This window comes from Abramis brama (assembly GCF_963993115.1).
Source record: "Abramis brama genome assembly, chromosome: 2".
Lineage (NCBI taxonomy): Eukaryota > Metazoa > Chordata > Actinopteri > Cypriniformes > Leuciscidae > Abramis > Abramis brama.
In genome coordinates this window covers 40,937,998-40,959,297 of record NC_139964.1, presented here as the reverse complement: position 1 = coordinate 40,959,297, position 21,300 = coordinate 40,937,998, and the positions used below count along the sequence as shown (strand labels likewise).

The window sequence follows — 21,300 nt, the reverse complement described above, 5'->3', positions numbered from 1 at the left end:
CGTACTCGTAAAAATGCTCCGATACCAACAACCGATACCAGGCAGCGTTTGTACATTTGTGTCCAGACAAAGAAACACTGACAACAGAGAGTATAATGGGGATAAAAAATATTAAATGAAATATAGGAACACCTATAGCTGTGGTGCGCGAGCTGAAAAATGTGCAGTGGATTGAGCGCACAGCGGCACAGATGCGCGAGCTGGTTTCACAGACGTCAGTGGAAAGTTTGTAGTTCAGTTGGATGTCAATGGCAAAGAAAGTAAACTTATTATTAACGTTAACTGACGAGAGAGAGAGAGAGAGAGAGAGAGCACTTCTATTGAATGCTCTTGATTGCTGATCATTCACTCAGCATGTGTTATTTGGATTAAAACTAAATTGTATGTGTAAGTAAAACAGAACTGTTACCTGATTTATGTATAACGAGTGGTTCTCTACATTATTACTTACAGGATGTGTGCAGGCCAAGAAGTGTCACATACAAGAAGTTCCAACACAAACATCCAAAGTGCTGAATTGAATGGTCTTTTACGTCTTGTGCTTGAACGGACGAATTCACACAAAATTATGTAAAAACGTCTGTCTTGGCAAGTATCCTAGTAAACAAAGTCTGTTATATCTCAAGTGAACGTAGACAGTACAGTGGGTACGGAAAGTATTCATACCCCCGGTAAATATGATCAAAAATGGCTGTAAAAAATTTGATCTTTCATTCAAAAAATTTGCAAAAATCTAACCTTTCATTGAAGTAAAAGAATTCAAATTTGGGGGGAAATCACATTATGAAATAAATGTTTTTCTCCAAAACACGTTGGCCACAATTATTCATACCCCTAGAATGTTGAATAAAATATCTCTGAAGTATATTCTCATTAATATTTACCTTTTTCAGCACACCAGGGTGACTAGAAACATGAAATTGTCCAGCTATGACTTCTTGTTTCACAGGATTTTAAATATGAGGAAACACAAAGGCCAAATTCCCTTAATCATCCATCACAATGAGTAAAACCAAAGAGTATAGTTCTGATGTGCAGCAAAAGATTGTTGAGCTTCACACAATAGAAAGTGGCTGTAAGAAAATAGCTAAATAATTGAAAATACCCATTTTGACCATCAGGGCAATAATTAAGAAGTTATAATCAAGTAAAAATGTTACAAATCTGCCTGGAAGAGGACGTGTGTCTATATTGTCTTAATGCACAGTGAGGAGGATGGTTTGAGTGGCCAAAGACTCTTCAAGGATCAAAGATGGAGAATTGCAGAGATTAGTTAAGTCTTGGGGTCAGAAAGCCTATTAAAAAAAAATCAAACAACCCCTACATCACCACATGTTGTTTGGGAGGGTTTCAAGAAAAATGCTCCTCGCTCATCCAAAAACAAACTCCAGCATATTCAGTTGTCAGACATGACTGGAACTTCAAACGGCACAGGGTTCTGTGGTCAGATGAAACTAAAAAAAAGAGCTTTTTGGCAGCAGACACGCTAGATGTGTTTCGTGCACACAAGGATAAAAAGTACCCCATGTGTACAATTTAATATACCATTGGATCTTTAATGTTGTGGGCCTATTTTTCTGCTGGAGGTCCTGGACATTTTGTTCAGATACATGGCATCGTGGATTCTATCAAATATCAACAGATAAAAAATCAAAACCTGACGCCTTCTGCTAGAAATCTTATAATGGGCCGTGGTTGGATCTTCCATCAGGACAACGATCCAAAACAAACATCAAAATCAACACAAAAATGTGTTTCGGAGCACAAAAAGCATCTGCCATGGCCGTCCCAGTTCCCTGACCTGATGAGTGGAGTGAACTGAAGAGAAGAAGCACCAACATGGATCTGGGAATCTGAAGGATCTGGAGAGATTCTGTATGGAGGAATGCTCTCTGATCTCTGGTCAGTTGTTCTCCAAACTCATCAGGCATTATAGGAGAAGACTCAGAGCAGTTATCTTGGCAAAAGGAGATTGCAAAAAGGTATTTACTAAAAGGGTATGAATAATTGTGGCCAACGTGTTTTGGAGAAAAACATTTATTTCATAATGTGATTTCCCCCCCAATTTGAATTCTTTTACTTCAATGAAAGGTTAGAATTTTGCCAATTTTTTGAACGAAAGATTTATTTTTTACAGCCATTTTTTATCATATTTACCGGGGGTATGAATACTTTCTGTACCCACTGTATATTCAAATGGGGTCCGTGCGTTCGGTCTAAAGGGGCAGCAGGTTTTAATGTTTTAATGTTCAAACATTGTTTAATGTTCAATCAAACAAAGGACAAATAAATTACTCACTGCTCTTGACTAAAATAAAAAGATCCATCTATATTTAATTTATACAGTAATGAATATGCAGTGTTTTTTAACATTTGATTGATTACTGTAGTTTTTGTTGTAGTATCAGAATTGGAATAAATAATTGATATTTCACTTGTTTCTAAACATTTGTACCACTGACCCAATCCTCAGCACTGAGCCCCTCTGGAGCAGCTCTAAATATGTGCTGTACTGTTAAATGAAAGATAAAATATGATAGAGCAATATGAACAGTGAAAGTAACACAAGTTCATACAAAGCATTTTAGCAGGCTTTATTAAGCATGTAATCTTAGCCAACTAAGTTAGCTTAGCCAAATAATAATATTTATATTCTCTACCAGTACATTTAAAAATTACAAATGCAGTGAAAATACAGGTTGCGGTTATCGGTATCGGCGAGTACCAAAAATGACTGTATCGATATCGGACTCATTCTGGAAATAGTGGTATCAGTGCATCCCTTATAAAATTGGATAATATTTAGAGATTTGTAGTGCTGAAAAAAAGTGTGATGCACTTTAAAAAGCCCTTGAAAAGTTTTTTTACTTTCACTTTCAAAAGGCTGTACGAACCCTGAGATAAATAATGTTAAAATGTTTGACTATTACTGCCACAATACCATGGTTACAGTTAGCGTTTCTATATTAAATCCATGTTGAATGATTTGTGGACTGGAAAGCCTTCTATAACTTGTTTATTCATGGCACAATATCTCTCCTGGTTTCCACATCAGCGTGGTTTATAACAGATAATTCTGCACCGAATTTGAATGATTCACACTAGATCTTGCTGCAAACTCTTTCTCACTGTATCTCACAGAGCTGTGTAGTAACGGTGTCGCATGCTCAAGATCGCACACAAGTTAATATGTTCTGAGTTCTGTGCTGTCTATTATTGCTCCGAGCTGATAATTTGTCGTTAATTTTCTGTTTGATATTTTTTGAATGCAACTGGATTTTCTTATCAGTTGGGCAATGTGTTGGTGGCACCAGTGCGACCTCTAACAAAATGTAGTCGCACTGGCATGAAAAAAGTTTGGGTTATTGCAAAGTTATTGCAATTATTATATGCAATGACTGGCTGAGTACTTGTGCAAAAGACGTCAAGTTTTTATTTATTTATTTGTTTGTTTGTTTGTTTATTTATCTATTTTGCGTGCAATATTATTATAAACATAACAATTTGAGTGAAATTTTAATTAGAAACATTGACAAATTTAGGAATGTTTCATATTTAATGTCCCATTTTTGCTTTACTGATCAAAGCACTCAGGCTGACATAAACTCCACATTGTGGGCAAAAACCGACGATTTGATGTAATCTAGCATGAACTGAGGATGTCCCAAAGAGCATTGTGTGCTCTAATGAAAGCAAGAAAATCTGACATTTTAATAAAGCTGTAGTCCATCCAAAAATGTAAATTGCAGGGATTAAAGTTCTTCGTCGCTACGACGGATTTCCGTTAATTGCAGAGAGTCTACGACGGATTTCCGTCAATATCAGGGTTCCCCCCTGCCCTTATGTCTTAAATTCACTTTTCATAATTTTAAGGCTGTAAATATGCGTACATTTCTCAAATAGTGTAATAAATGTCTTAATTTTAGTTTGAATGAGTCTTCAATTAAGGAAGGACGAGGTGTATTCACCCTGTTTAGGGGGATGTGATCAAAGCCTGGAGTGGAGCAAAAGCACGTTCCTCTCTCCACTCTAAGCGTTCTATCCACCTTATTCCTACGCCCCATGACGCTTTTCGCGAATTATGGGTGTAACTTCCGTTAAGCTGTGAACAATCAGTGAAAAAGGCTCGCTCTATACACTATACAGTCTATGGTTCACTCCAAATGTAGATGCGCGAAAAGTGCGCCAAAATAAAGAGCGACGCTGTTTTCCCAGGCGAGATGAAAAAAACAAATGCTTTAGGGCTTTATGTTCACAGAAGCTGCGAGCCGTGACGCTTCATGACACGCTTCGGTTAACGGTCATGCAAGTCTGGCCTGCGAGATGTAAGTAGCTAAACCAAACAACTGTTTACAATAGAAGAAACAATCAATTTGCAAAGACTGTATCGCTCAGCTTTGGGAAGATAAGATATACTGGTAAAGATTAGGAGACTGCGAGAAGAAGAAAGAGAGAATGTGATGGAGATGAGAGAAAGAGTAGGTATTGCATACTGTGCCCATGAGATTAACATTATTACAATGTATTCCTATTCAACACATATAAATGTTCTTTGCTAATTACAGTGGAACATATTTAGCTCAATTTAACAACACAAGCACCTATAAAATATAACTCCATAATAGTAGTATTGTATAAATATTAATATTTCTATATGGTCCTCGAATATATTATATTTCACCAGTATCAGCACTGGGAGTTTTCACTGTTTGTATCACTCCGTTTTGTCTGTGTTTACGCAACTTGCATCATTAAGCCAGTAGGTGGCGACAAGTGACTGCCTTTATGAGTGAGTAATTGAACCATTAAAGGAGCTGTATGTAAGAAATGTATTTCAATTAATCATAAAATGGCCCTGATATGTAACTAGACATTAAGAAATCATGTTCATTTCAAATACTTATATCACTGACAACAGTAGTCCGGCCAGGATATTGTCATTTAAAAGTGATAGTTGCAGCCCTCAACTGATGTTGATGTTGTCATGTTGTGTTTTGGCCTGATGCCCCACCCTCCACCTATCTACCAATCACGAAGTCAGTAGTGTTTCGGCATCTGGGTTGCCAGCTCTGCTCTAGTTACCACAGCTACATAGCAGCCTACGTTCCTGCTGGATCCTGCAGCCTATCTGGCAACCTCGAGTCAGGGGGGACGGGGAGGGGATACACTGCTCTACAGTAATTTGAAAGTGATTGCAGTACCAGTTTTGGCCACAATCTTACATACAGTTCCTTTAAATGAACAGATTAGTCCAAAAACATTGATTAATTAAGGAAAAAATGAGTTGCTGAAACCAATCTTTCATGCTCATATAAATTGCTCATTTGCCTCTGGATACTGTGTGCATGCCCCCGAACCCCCCTAGCAAGATCCCTTTAGCAAGGACCTCTGTTTGTATGACTACATCACAAAGAGTCCAGTCTTGTAAAATGATTAGATTGAAAACATTGGAATTTCACAAAAGTGTGTAAATAATAGAAACGCAGTTCAAAATGGCCTTTCTTTAAATGCCAATGTTCTTTGAGTATTTCATTTGTGAAGGTAATGCATGTACTCACTATACTCCTAATTACAAGAAGAAAATTTTCACACTGGGTGTGTGGCAGGGTGTGGAATGGGGTTTGGCCAAGGAAATTTTTTCAGTCAAAAGATTTTTTTTTTGCTTTAATCCCTGAAATTGTCATAATTTACTATATCAATTATGTCACTCCAAACTTGTATAATATTATTTCTTCTGTGGAACATAAAATATATTTTGTGAGAAATGTCTGTGTTTGTTGTTGTTGTTTTTGTTTTTATTTTTTGTCTTTAACTCTAAACATGGTCAACTTCAAAAAATGTATTATTTTTTATAGTCTTAAAACATTCAGTTTTTTCCAAGTCTTTTGGGTCTTGTAGGATTTTTTTTTTTTTTCGCTCTTTCTGTCCATCACTATTTTATTATTTATTTCTTTACAGGACCTGGACTCTATGTGGTACTCCTGAATATTTGGCTCCTGAAGTGATCCAGAGTAAAGGTCATGGGCGAGCTGTGGATTGGTGGGCTCTCGGTGTGCTCATCTTTGAAATGCTAGCAGGGTAAGACCAAATGTTCATTTATATTTTACAGAGTCTGTGTACCCCTGGAAGTTTGTAAATTACTGAAGGGGGTCCAGAGAGATGAATAAAGCATATTTTTTAGCTAAACATTTGCTAATGATCTGAGTATACATTTTATATATGTAATAGTTTTAGCTGGTGGTTTTTAATGAATGCTATTACTAAGTTTTACCCCCTATATATATATATATATATATATATATATATATATATATATATATATATGCTTATTTTTTTCATCTATAAGTGATTTCCCTTACATTTGTTATTAAAAAATTTGAGAATCTAAAATCCTGAAAACTACTTTCCAAGTATTACCAAGTATTTTCCAACTTAACTGGCCTTCAGCTAATGGCAACTTTTAAAAAACCAGTGATGAATAAATACATTGAAATAAATAACAGTTGCCATTCCATCATGTATGGCTCAGACTGTATTTGTATTGGTGTGTGGTCAGGAGGGATCGGCTCTTGTCAAAAATACGCCACTAGAGGGCAGCCGTGGAATATTGAGCTCTGCCAAGGGCCTAAACCTCCTTGTGCATGTCTCAGTGTCCTCTTTCAGTGCTGTCTTGAAATGTATCCGTATTGTGATATTTATCCTTATTTGCCTTGACGTTAATTCCTGCAGCCTATATTCAGCATGCATAAACTGGCATATTTAATATGCACACAGATAATCTGCTCGCATTTACAGTATCTCAGGGGGCGGATGTGTATCTTGGAATAGATCTTGTTTACAAAAAGATTACATCCAGATTAATCTGTTATTACCAACACATGTGGGCATAAATGTGTGGTAGAACAGCATGTACAATTTGTGGATAATTTTTTGGCAAATTATATGTTATATTTTTATTTCTCGATCAGCAAGTTCCACACTGCTAGCCTAGAAATCTAGACGCACCCTAGCGGCAGCAAATGTAATTTGCAGCCAGGGTCGTCTAGCAACTCTCCGTTGGCTTGCGAGCTGGAAAAACCAAACTCTAGTCAGGCCAATCACATCGCGTATAGAGTTGGTGGGCGGGCTTAACATAATGACGGCAGAGTTGCGACGGTTCCGCGTGAATTCCCTGCTACTTGAAAACAAAGAAGATGGGTCTTTCGAATCGGCTTTGGCCGCGACTCTGGAGGACTTGGAGTTAAGCTTTTCTTTGAGAAAAGAACAAAGAACGGCACTGAAGTCATTCTTAAAAAAGGAAGATGTGTTCAGAGTTTTGCCGACCGGATACGGCAAAAGTTTAATCTAACAACTAGCTCCGCTGGTGGGAAAACGCTCTGGTTGGTTGTAGCGCTGTCCTATTGCGTGCAGAGGGAATTTGAAAGACAACCGTTTAGATTGAGCCCTGCCAATGGTGTGTTCCCAGACCCAACATTTTGATGTGGGTCTGGCTTGTCAGGCTACCACACAGCTGCACTTTGTGCATAATCTTTGCACAAGAAAATGTGTTCATTTTGTCACATGGACTCCAAAGCCGGTGTGAAAATAAACTTCTTCCCTCCTGGTATAATTTTGGATGCTGTAGTGTATATCCATTCCAAACTGCTCCATTCTCCCACCTGCATGTTGCTGGATCTAAATCTGCCCTAGAGCTTTCACAGGCTCTCGTCTGGAGGAAAGAGTGACCCACCCTCTTCATTCATCCCAGACTTCTTTTGAAGTATTTGCTTCTGCAAGTCAGTGAGAGAAAAAGTCCCTTAGTTTTCCAAGAGACAGACACACGGACATAGGCTCAGCTTGCCCAGACATACAAAAGCTCTCTTCAGTCGTATCTGGGACGGTGTGTTTGTCTGTTTGAATGTTAAAGGTTGTTTGACTCTGCTTTACAGGAAATATAGCAAGAGTTGAAATAGTTCCTCCAATGGGGTAGCAACCTCAATGCAGTGACCGACCGTGTAAGTGGGTGTGAGCAGATGTCTTGTGGGTGTGTTCATATTTCTGTCCTAACTACTTTTAAGGATAAAATTGGTGAAAATGTCAGCTAAGTCTGAGCAAAAACTTTTAGAATTGCATTTAAAAGCAAAAATGGTTCACAAACCAGGGTTTCCAGAAGATATATTTTGAATTAAGGATTGGGTTAGGGTAGGATTGGGTATCGTTTGAATTTTAACAATTCCGATTCTGCTCATCGATTCCTAATTTCGATTTCAATAAGATAAGCCTTATTGTAAAACATTTCATTGTAGCTGAATACCATGAACAAAAATCAGCAGGCTAAAAGAGCACTTAAGGAACTTTTGCCTATGGTTTAAAAATATCATAGCAAAAACAACTAGCCTAACTAATAAACATTTCAAACATTATAAAAAAAAAAAAAAAAAAACAGTAGTTAAAAAGGAACACATTTTTACTTAGCAATTGCATAAATAAATACAACTGAACAAATATACAATTGAAATAAACAATGTTTTAAGATGTATAGGTATTTAGGTACAGAAACTGTAATCAAATGTAAAATAACACTGCACTTTATGAATAAAATATAGGCCTAGGCTACATTACAAATATAGTTACAAAAGTTATTCAGTCAAGAACAGAGGGTTAATTTTCTCTTTGTCTTTTGTTGTTTGATTAACGTTATTATAGAGACAGCAGCAGGAATATCAGGCTGTTGTCACTTTAAGAGCTGCACTGATCCAATATAATGTTACACATGCATTTTCTTTGTCAACTGTTTATGTTCACTTAAGAAATAACCAACTGTGTTTACGAGAATATTTTGACATATTTTTGTGTGTATTTGTCCGTTTAAGTGCAAAAAGATGCGGAAGGAACTCGCGGACCACTATTCAGTATGAGAAGCAACTTTCTGTGCGCACCGGTTTAAATGTGACTGGCAACTCTTAAATTTCTGTTTGGCTTTTCTTACCACCATGCTGATTCACTTTAAAAATCTACATAATTTTGTCATTGAAGGACATATATATATATATATATATATATATATATATATATATATATATATATATATATATATATATATATATATATATATATATACACACACACCAGTATGTGTGAGTGTCTTAGTTATAATACATTAGATGTTATAAGATCCAGCACTCTTCAAGAGCACAATTTTAAAGGCTTCTCCTTTTGTATTCTCTTTCTCAGTGGAATGTTGGCGACACCTGTGGTGTTATGTAAAAGTTTTGACTTTTATAATTCTCATTTGTTCCCCTGTCACCAGCCACTGCTTACAGTAACACTATAGAGACGAATATGCCTCTCTTGCTCTTTCTGTCTTTTATTCTCCTTCACCCTATCTCTCTTTTCCATCACCCATGAGAAGGAATAGCTACAAGTTATGCTCTCCTGGATTCTCTCTCTCTGTTTATGGTTTCCACACTCAGTCAATACTGTCAGTTCTGCTCAATCCATTAAGTTAAACCACCTTATTTTACTTTTTAGAAGGCTGCAGCCAGAGGTCTGTAAAGGAATACAAAATTATGTCATCGTTTACTTACCCTCATGTCATATCAAACCTAAATGATAATTTTTCTTAATTTAAACACAAAAGGAGATTTTTGTGTTTTTCTTTTCCATTCAGTGAAAGTGATTGGTGACCAGGTGCTATCAAGCTTCAAAAATGCACTATAAAAGAATAATAACAGTAATGTATATGACTGGAATATGTGTGCTATACAGTTATGATTCATTATGCATCATATTTACTATTACTATTTACTATATATTTACATATATTATTTATATAGGATATAATCGTACTGTGGCCATTCTGTGTAATGCTCTTTTAAACCATCACACATGTGTCATCCCCGCTGTGCAACTCTGAGCTAATGGCTTATTCTGTGTCAAACGCTGCAGGGTCTTTCACTCTATATTTTGCTGCTGATGTATGTCTCATCATCTCATCTTCACTGTTGACACTTGAGTTCTGTCATTGTCAGTGATCTGTGCCCTCATGCGACTTCAGGTTGTCGCCTAGTAACAGGCTCATTAGCATCTCTCACCTTATCTATCCCTCATATTTAATGGCTGTTTGCAATGCCACCTGGACTCAGGTATTAAACACAAGCTCATTGCTTGGAGAGTGGAAGGATGTTTGATGGCGTGTCGGTTGGGGCGTAGCACGACTGAACTGGAAGTCTGTAATGGAGTAATGGATTACACAGCATGAGCTGGAGAATCACATACCAGACATTAGAGAACACACATCACATGGACAGAAATGAGCAGAAATGGCATTATACTGAGACACAGTCCACAGCAGTCATTCAAAGGCCTAAACGACACATTCAGCAGTTGCGGTTCCTACTTTTGGTGATTTAAACAAGTGCAGATCAGGAATGCATCTGTGAAATTCAAATTCAAAACTTCAAGACTTTGTTCAGTTAACTCGCTGTAGATTACATTGGAATATTTGTATTAACTCTTTCCCCGCCAGCGAAAAAAAAAAAAAAAGTTGAACAGTGGAAAAACAGTGAAAACACAGAAAGCCAGAAAATTCAGTCAAGTGGCAGGAAAGCGGTGCCTCATAAATGATGGAAAATTACTTTACTGGCGGAGAGAGTTTAGCAAAAGTAACATAATTGAAGAGGTCTTTTATATTAAATAATTCCAAGTAACATACTGACAATAAAGCACTACAAAATGACAATAATAATAATTACAGGGTTTATTAGTTAGTTAGTTACTTACATTTGCCCAAATATTTTATTTAATGTAGTGTTTAATTGCTTTGCTTTAAGATAATGTAAACACATGAGGCAAGAAAAACCTAAAAGCATATTCATATATAAAACTTCTGGTTACATGAGCCTTAGCTCTTTTAAAAAGAAATCCATGCAAAAGTTAATATTAGATCATTTTAGAATACAGTATAGGATGTACTGAATATTCTTCAGTTTTATGTAAAACAGAAATATGACGAATAGAATATCAGATCTCTGTCATATGGCCAAAAATAAATGCAAAAAAAAAAAAAAAGCTTTTTTGCATAGTTGTGTTTGACACATGAAAACTTGTAACAATGCATCTTACAAGGTAATACGATGAGTTTTTGAGTCCTTGAATTAAGTCCCCACATTAAGTCCTTGAATTTGAGGGTATTGGACCTGGAAAGTCCTTGAAAGGTCCTTGAATCTGAAGTTAACCAAGGTGTGGGAACCCTGTAATAATAAGTATTATTATTTTAAATGTAGTAATAAAAAAAAAAGTTTTATTATCAGTTTGCCATTTGGAATTATTTAATAAAAAACTTAAAATGCATTTATGTAAAACTTCCCTAAGAAAAAATATTAAATCAAAACTGAATGGGCAATTATATCTTTGGTAAACCAGATTTATTTATTTGTTTACCAATTATACATATGACGCCTAAAAATGATGTTACAAACAAAAGTGATGTGTTGTTATTGATTTTATTCCAAGCCAATATTAAATCTGCACTTGTATCAAGTTGAATGTCAACTTTTTTGTTTTCTAGTTCATGTTTGGTCCTTGATGGCTTAAGTCACAGTTGTTTTGTGTTCATCTATGTGCTTGTCTTGTCTGTAGTGTCCAGGTCAGGTCTTTTAATGAATCATTGCAGAGGTTTTTATTAGACTAAGCTGACAAAAATAAAGTCTGCATTCATTTTGGGCATTTCAGCATTAAATTCAGCTAAGCTGTCAATAAGATGAAGGACAGTAGTATACATTTTTAGAGACTTTTTCTGATCTCTGTCATACTGACACATTAATTGATCATAATTTTAAAATGTCTTTGTCAGCATTAAAATATTTCAGTCGATACATCTCTGGTTGGTACATCTTTTTAAGGTTTTGGGATCTTGGATTCATCACTGGCATTTAAAAATCTCTACTATTTTACTGTCTTTCTCTGTCTAAGGTATCCACCATTTTTTGATGATAATCCTTTTGGCATCTACCAGAAGATTCTGGCCGGAAAGTTGGAGTTTCCACGGCATCTGGATTTCTATGTAAAGTGAGTTTGATAAAGAAAACACAACCAAAAAAAATTACACATGCCATATTTATAGCATAGATAAAACACAATGTCTTGTGAAATCATGTCAGCATAAACAAGATATATTTTATTTTTGTTTAAAAAAAATTGTTTTGGTTACTGAAACTTACAACCAATTTTAATTTGGTGAAATTAAGCTGAAATAAAAAATGTATTAAAAATGTAAACTTAAATGAAAATGAGAAAATTACTAAATCTTTAACATTAAAATGAAAACTGAAAAGATTCAAATTATTCAAAATATCAATAAATACTCTTAATAGTATATAAATAATGCTAGACTAACACTGGTAAAACAAAAATACATCAAGTTAAATTTAAAAAGCTAAAATTCAGTTTCATTGCTCCTCCCACATTAAAATATATTAATTAAGTTAAATAAAAATGTATATGTCTTTGAACATCAATAATGACTATTTTAATAACTTTGCTTCAAAAGCATCTTCAAGTATTTAAATCCATCAATATGGTAGTAGACCACACTTAAAATGTAATAATCATTTTTATATTCAGTGATAACAGGCTCTCTCTCTCCAGATATGAAAAAGGTTGAAGACCCATGTTTTAGACAGTTCATAGTTCAAAGAGAGATGCTCTCATAGATACACATAACACATGTCCTCTAATGAACCCATCTAAACTTGTCAACTAAGCACACTGGCAGCTGCAGGAGTGGAGGCATCCTCTAGATTACAGACAGATGGGTCTGTTTACTCCACTACTTAGGGTGCTTTTGAACTAAAGGAGCTCAGGATTCAGCAAACAAGCTGCTGTTTCATCTTGATGTTCAAAAAATACAAAAGTAATCCTTAATGATATAGAACAATATCCTCTCTTAGTTGTATCATTTCAGCTGTACAAACATGTACACAAAATTGCATCACAGTTGCATTTCCTAATAGACTTTTGTCCACTAACTGTTGGGGCTAACTGCTGTTTACTGCTTCAAACAGTCTGCACTCCAGAGACAAAGACAGCTTAAGAAAGCAATCGGAAATAGAGACAGACAGTCACTTCAGGCAAAGCAAATCCGTATTTCCTTTAAACTGACATGTTTACTCTAGTTACAATTGTGAAAGTAGCCAAACGACATCTCCTGTCACTGGGGGTTTAACAAGCTTGATAAGATAATAGTATCGTGAAGTCAAACACACATGATCACTGGAGAATGAATAACATCTGCCAGGGAGGCTAGAGTGAATGGTAAGGTCATCTATATAGCAAGATCGCTCCAGGCGTCTCTCGTGTTAGGTTGAGTGAGAACATCAACGCCACAGCAGTCAACATGCTAATGCGCTCGCCTTCGCAGCTTGAAGCGTGTTGGATCATAGATACAGATTATTTTTGTCAGTGCAAAGATTTTTATGTTTGAAGAAATTGTTTTTATGTTCATAAGCTGATTAAAGCTTTTGCACAATGAATAATCTCTTTAAGATAGTGGTTCTCAAACTTTTCAGGCATTTGTCAAAAACAATCATGTAACAATCTGTATTGTACAAAGCAGGCCACTCTTGTATAGGGACACAAGATATCAGCAAAAATATTATTATTTATTATAGATATTTTGCTTTTTGTACATTTATTGATATATAGTTTGATGGTGGATATTAGATTCCTTAAATATATTTCCACATGTTTTAATAGAATATAGATTTACATTTGCCATCATCTAGCATAACATTTTATTCTATTATAGTGAAGATTTAACTCTTGAAAAAAAAAAAGTACAACAGACATTGCATTTACATCAAATATTTACATTTACTAGACGCTTTTATCCAAAGTGACTTACAAATGAGTAATACAACAAATGCTTCATGCTTAAGCAGGCAATAAATACAAGAAGTGCTAGTAATACAAAGTTCCAGACAATGTTCAGAATAGTACGAGCAGAATAGTTTAAAGTGTATTAATGTTACATATTGAAACGTGCCATAAACTGTTTCTGACCACACACATTCCTAGATCATTTTTTGAAGACTTACTTTTATATAGTATTTGTATACTTTTACTTTTATTTAGCAGATTTCAGTACTGCTCATTTATAATGCTGTGTTGCCAAAATGTAGTATACAGATCATTTATTTTAGTTTTTTTTATTTCATTTTCTTTTCTTTTTTAGCAAAGTAGTACAATATTAGTATTTAATATTAGCCATTTATCGGTTATCATAACATTACAATAATTATTGGAATCAGACAGAATTTAAACAAGGAGTCTTCCTAATCTTAATTTCTGCCTCGTGCATCTTAACTTTCCTTTGTGTATTGAATAATTAAATAATGTGCCTTTTTTTTTAACCATAGTGATTCTCACCTTCTGTCTTTGTTTGTCTAGGGACCTAATCAAGAAGTTTCTGGTAATTGACCGGGCAAGAAGGCTTGGAAACATGAAGGTAAGCAAGGTGTTAGTAACAGATATTTTCTATAGTGCTTGTATGGTTGAGCAAGGTATTTCTGCAGGAATCAGCATCTGGGATATTTCCTTTGAGAACATTATTATTTTGATACACTCTTCTTTCTGTCCATATGGACTCTTTATAGTCATATCACATTCAGGTTGAGAATTGAGAATCCATGAATCATCTAACATATTAAACTTTTCCTTGGCCAGTTTTGCATCTTAATAAGCAAATAATAAGACCTTGATTGAGTCCTGCGAGATTTTTCTCCCAAAGGCCACAGTTGGCCACATGTTTCCATTTATGAAAAGGAGGGCCTATCTGGGCCTATCTGCCTAGAGGGGATGAGATGAGGCTCTGGAGAAACTCCCTGGACACTCACAGAGTGATTCTGACACCGGGAAACTCTCCCACCATACCTCCCTTCCAACCCCCATCAGTCGAGGTGGAAAGAGAGGAAAGAACTGCAGACAGAGTCCTTGTGCAAAATGTTTCTGCATCTCCAGCTTGAGTAATTCAAACAGTTGCGGTTTAATGGTGGTTACTTTTCTAAATTGTCCTTTGAGAGGAAATAATTCAATAACTGGCGCCAGATGAGGTGGCAGCAGTGCGCCAGGCCTGTCACACCTAATGTGATGCATATCGTGAAGGTGATGTCATGGGAAGTGTGTGAATGGTTGCGTCATTTTCCCATTAACAACAGTTAATGCTGTTATTACAATTATCCGCTTGTGAGGAACAAGCTGTGCTGAAATATATATCTCTCTGTTTGTTTTTGTTTTTTTAGATTGAATAAATTGTGATTTATTCAGATTTACTTTTTGTTGTCAATGCATATTCAGAGTAGGAGACAAAGATGGCAAATTTTTGAAGAAATGTCACATAGGGTGGACTTATCAGGCTAGATGTTTCTATTGTTAATTTAGCTTTCTTTCTTTCTTTTTCTTTCTTTTTCTTTCTTTCTTTCTTTCTTTCTTTCTTTCTTTCTTTCTTTCTTTCTCTCACTCTATTCTCATCTGACTCTTTATGAGAGTTTAAGAGCCGGCAACCCAATCACAGCTGTGTTTGCACTGTTTCCACAGCAAGGCCAGGTCCTGCTGGCAGCGCTCATTCACAAGTGCAGATATCTGTTATTCCACTTGAGTGGATGTCTATCTCTCATAGTCCCACAGTGCAATGCATGGCCCAAATTCTGAGGTTTCTAGAAGATTTGCATTGTTGCCCCACTTTTCTTTTCCTCTCTAAGAAACTAAAAAGACAACACGGTGGCTGAAAAGACTGTTTGGTATAAAATGGATTCAAATGAAGAGTGAAATGTTCAATGTCAGATCTAAAAGTGTTAATAGATATATTATTCATTGTAGCACATTTAAGGTTTTTATTCTTGTCACAGTTTTAACTGTGATGGTTTGTCTCAAAATGTAAGACTTTATTCTACTTTAATGTTCATTTAGTTATAGTAATCCATCACATTATTGTGTATTATTTTTGTCTTCTTCCAGAATGGGGCTGATGATGTGAAAAAGCACAGATGGTTTAAGTCAGTAGACTGGGAGTCTGTGCCCTGTAGAAAACTCAAGGTAAGCACCGCAGTTCTGTTGTATAGAGTTTTAGGATATGCCCTGTTATTAAAGATTCATTTAATACCACTAATCATTTTTGTAAGATTTCCAAGTCATTGCTGGCCACATAAGTGTCAACGCCTCTTTAAAAAGTGATTTTACTTGCTTTATTGTTAGAATTACAAAGCCAGAATATTCCCCAAGGTTTACTGGACATATTGCATAGTTTCCCAGAAGGCCTTGGTAGCTGGATAATGGGAAGTACAGTATACACTACCAATAGTCAATTATGCTTACCAAGGCTGCATTTATTTTATCAAAAATGAAGTAAAAACTGTAATATTGTGAAATATTATTACTATTTAATAGAACTGTTTTCTATTTTAATATATTATGTAATTTATTCCTGTTATGACAAAGCAGAATTTTCAGCAGTCATTAATCCAGTCTTCAGTGTCACATTTTTCGGAATCATTCTTAGACCCAATTCCGATTTTCTTTTTTTTCCCTCCCATGTGGCAAAGATGACCCACGAACGTGTAAACAGGAAGAAAAAAAAATAACACATGGATTCTGATATTCTCAGATCGGTTTCAGACATCATTCATATGTGGAAAAAATCTGATATGAATCGGATATTTGCGTTTGTGTCTACCATGTAATCGGACAGATTGGATATTCCCCTGTCAATGCGAGTCGTATGTAATTGAAAAAGTGACGGTGGTGAGTTGACGGTGGTCAACTCGGGTGGACACCAACCGTGATCACATGACTCTTTTTCAGTAGGTTTAGGGTTCAGTGGGTTTATCAAAACCCAACGTTTTGATGATCTGGTATCATTTTGTCTGCGTCCATCTGCCTAAGCTTTTCCGGGTCAGTATGTCTACCTTGGGTTGTTTTGCCAAGTGTAAAGCATAAATGCAGATATCGGATATGGGTCACTTTTAAAAGAGGATGTAAGCTGTTCGCAAAAAACAAACAAAAAACCCCGGATATTGTCAATAAATGGTGCACAAGAAACAGTTATTATTATTATTATTATTATTATTATTATTATTATTATTGTCAATGTTAAAATGGTTGTGCTGCTTAATATTTTTGTGGAAACTGATACATTTGATCAGTTTAATGCATCCTTGATGATTACAATTTCTTTTCTTTTTTTCTTTTTTTTCTTTTTTTTCAGTAACCCCAAACGTTTGAATGCTAATGTATATTTAGCTGTATCTGAAGCTTTGTTAATGAGTTTCTCTCTCCTTCCTGTGACAGCCACCCATAGTTCCAAAGGTATCTCATGAGGGTGACACATCTAACTTTGACACCTATCCAGAGGATGAGTGGAAGAAGGACACACCTGTGCCAGCTAAGGATCTGGAAATTTTCAAGAACTTCTGAAAGGATATTCTTTTTAATGACACAAACGACAGGACTTGGTAGAAGATAATAAATTGGAGCTAAAGGTTTAACTTAGCCATTCAGGGGACATTAAAAGGTCATAGTTGCATTATTCCCTGCTTGTCCCTGAGTCCTGCACACTTGAGAAACAGAAATAGACTTCTTGTGATCACCATTATTGGCATCATAATTATCATCAAACGAATAAGGAGGAAACAGTTTATCACTTCAGCATCTACTAAGTGATGAATAGCATCATTCTTCACTGTCTGAGTCTCTTTATATTATGCAAAAATATCATTTAAATTAGCAATAATAACAAGGTTCTGTTCAAGGTCCCTTTTGCGGGATCTATCCTATTCTAGACAATGTCTTCGCTTATACCTGATCATGTATGGTCATGCTTTTGTTATGACTATATATCTTGAAAAGCTTGCTGAATCAAAACTTTAAGCCTGACAAATTTTCTTTTCTGGTTATCTAAACTTGCTGTGTTGATCCTTTCCTCCTACATGGTTTATCTATATAAATTTCATAACATAAGGCCTGTTTCACACCGGACACTTGAACAGGCACATAATCAAGCAGCAGTCTTAACTGCAACACGCTTTTACTCTCACAGCTTTTCAACTGCGTAACAAAACTGCCAGTCTATACTAAAAAATAAATAAGTAAATAAAGAGTCAAATTTTGTGGTTACTATTATAAATATTTCCTTTAATAACGGCCATACATTTTAAAATGGTAATTTTTTTATTCAATAAAAATGATTACAAAAATGTATAGTCTGAAACGTAATTTACATGAGGTTGTGGGCCACATCCAAATAGTCATTAATCTACACATCAGAACCCAAACTGCTTAAGTCTCCTGAATTCAGTCATATTTACTGAACAGAAAGTGCTGCTTGTGTCTATTTATTTTATTTTTTATTTTATTTATTTTTCCTTCCGACAATAGGTGAATAGTTTGCCTCCGGTATTCTATTTGAAAACTATAACCTGTTCATATGAATCATGGAAGCCCATTTCCAAACACATTAGGGAAAAATGTTTTGGTCAGTCTTAATTTTGACATAGTAAGTCGTAACTATGACAAAAATTCGAAATTATGTTTATATAAGTTAAAAAAGACTATTCATTTTGTCATAATTATGACTTTGTATCTCAATTTTGACTGTTATAATTGAGATATGAGTCATGACAAGTCAAAATGAAGATGAAAATTCACTGACTTTATCATTTTTTATTTCAATTTTGACTTGTCATTTGACTTATCTCATGACTTATGTCATTTGATTTATCTAAATTTCGACTTTATCTCATTATTGTTTGATAATTTTGACTTTTTGTAATCATTTCTACTTTATCTCATTTTTTCTTTTTCTTTGTTTTAGTTATGCTTATCACAGTGTGATTTTTTTTTTTTTTTTTTTTTTTTTTTTTTATAAGTGGTGGGGAAAAAACGTGTTCTGTGTGAACGGCCCCAAGTATCCAAAGAGCTTTTGAACACATTTCTGCCAGGATGTCATACTGAGAATAGCAGGTAAAATAGAGGTACAGTAGCACTTACCTAATCGAACATGACCTCACAAACCTGTAGGTAACTAATAAATCGGCATTAATGCTTGTATTATCAAATGCCTGTTCAAATACGTTGGCTGTTGTGCTTTATGATGTTTTATATGTGTTTACTAATTGTTAAATTGTTTAAAGTGCATAAACACTTAAAATTTTATTAGCCATGTGTTTTCTAAAGTTGCCTTGCATTTATATGGGGTGAATTTGGCGAACACTGTTTACATTGCTTTGTAATGCTACTTAATACATGGTTGGCACATGGAAAGTCTTGCATAATGGGAAGAGAACTGAGTATGGTGTGAAATGCTTCAAAAATGTAGCTACTGTGTGTATGTTCAAAATGGTTCTTTTTTTTCTGGACTTCCCTAGTTTTTTTGTAACTGCTTTTGTTTGAAGCAGTTGTCTATCATTGTAAAGTGTCTACTGAAGATCATTTCTTGAAATGGCTGTTCTTTTTAAATTGCAAATGCAATTTTATACTGAGGAACCTGCAGATTTCTTATGGACTTTACAGCTGTTACCATCTTTTGGATTTTTCTGTTATTGTTTGTTTGTATGTTGTTGTACCAAGTGTGGATCATTTTTGCTGTATTCTCAATTTTTCTTTTTTTCTTTTTTTTTTTTTTACATTTGTTTGAGAAAAGATTGTATTTTATATTATTTGCAACAGCAAAAACTAAAATGAAGTTCTATGAACTTAGAAATTGACACGAACCCAGCATAGGATTTTATACTGGTTTTTGATTACATTTTGTTTTAAGTTTAAGTACTTTCCTTTTTTTGCCTTCTGAACATTGATGGTGTATTTGAGATGGTACAAGTGCAATGTTACCTTCAACCAAGCTGTTATGAAAATCTGCAAGTACTATAATCATGAAAATAAACCGAACTTTTCATGTGGGCAAAACAATTTGACTAATACACCTACTGCCTGTTATAACTTTTCAGTGTACTCTGACCAAACTTGTTGAGGGCTTATTGAGATGGGTTGGACTCTCAGTCTGATGGCGCCAAGCCATACCCTCTTAGCAAAAATTTTCAAACCAGCCTCTGTAACCTTTTAAACTAAAAGTTATTAGGCCATTTACTGTAAGAGTCTTAGTATATTCTCATTTTCTAGTGTTTTCCACAGTTTCATATGCTTGTATTTCCTTCTTTTGGTCACTTTATAGCTTATTTTCCGTAAAATGTATATTAAATGTACATTAGCAGTTAACAGAACAAATTAGCATCCCTCATTCCCTGCAAAAGCAGATGAATGATCTCATCCATTGAGACTATTGCATTTTTAAGAGGTTATTTCATTCTCTAACTCCTGTGGTTAGACTTCACCCGTAGTGAAATGTTCAAACATAACTTTCTTTCTTCTTTCCGCTCCTTGTAAAATTCGACTACAGTTTAAACATTTTAATGACATTTAGTCCTGTCAGACACACCACTGGGACAGACTAATTTTACTTAATAGTTCCCTTACGGTCTTCTAAAGGACTGCACAATGGATCTGTCCCCAACCTGATATGAAATGGTTTTTAATGTATGGTATGTATTTGTGTGCACGCCTCTGCACTTTGGCAGTTCTGCGCAATATATTCCCAGATGTGTCAGGAAAGCAGAAAAACATTTAACTCGTAAGCTGTAAATGACATTTCCATTTAACACTAAGACTATGGTGTGTTCAACTTTGTGTACACTCATCTGTGTATGTTTGGGTTGCTCAAATCCAACAAAATTTCGATACATCACCCGTTGATATGTATTCTCTGAAGCTGTGATGTGAAAAGTTGCAGCTGCTGTTTTAATTCTTCATACTGTCAACACAGCACTTACCTGATGACACTTTTTGGCTGAGTCAGGGGTGCTGACCGATGTTCTCTAATCTCCCTTTGTCTCGTAGTGGAATTGTTGGAATCGTAAAGAAGATTTTTTTTTCTTTTTTATTGCATCAGAGTTACTTTATTTATTAGGAAAAGAAATTACAGGATCAGTGCTGCTGTGTTGGAAATAAACCTGATGTGAATTTGTTGCTTGGAGCAAAGAACCTTGAAAGTTGCTGAGTGTGGTGGAGTCTACTTCATAAATAAAGAAAAAAAGACTACAAACCTACCATTACGCCCTCGTTCCCCTGCATGTCGCTCACTTAACCCCTCACCTACTGGAGTAAACAGCTCAAACCACCCCAAAAACCTCCATTTAGAAATGTGGGCGACACCTTGTAATAGCAGGTAACCACAGTGATCAGTGCAGTTCTGATCACATCAAAGAGTCCTGTCAT

At 35.4% G+C, this 21,300-nt stretch overlaps 1 protein-coding gene across 1 annotated transcript in view; it reads left to right on the top strand.

Moving 5' to 3' along the window:
• prkx (protein kinase X-linked) overlaps nucleotides 1-19,938 on the top strand; it is a 48,827-nt gene extending 28,889 nt beyond the window's left edge. The window contains exons 4-8 of the mRNA XM_084105844.1: nucleotides 5,959-6,078; nucleotides 11,953-12,048; nucleotides 14,428-14,485; nucleotides 15,994-16,071; nucleotides 17,323-19,938. Of these exons, the coding sequence (XP_083961970.1) occupies nucleotides 5,959-6,078; nucleotides 11,953-12,048; nucleotides 14,428-14,485; nucleotides 15,994-16,071; nucleotides 17,323-17,448 (478 nt within the window). The 3' untranslated portion in view covers nucleotides 17,449-19,938. The remainder of the gene's footprint in view (nucleotides 1-5,958; nucleotides 6,079-11,952; nucleotides 12,049-14,427; nucleotides 14,486-15,993; nucleotides 16,072-17,322) is intronic.
• Nucleotides 19,939-21,300: the final 1,362 nt, after the last annotated feature.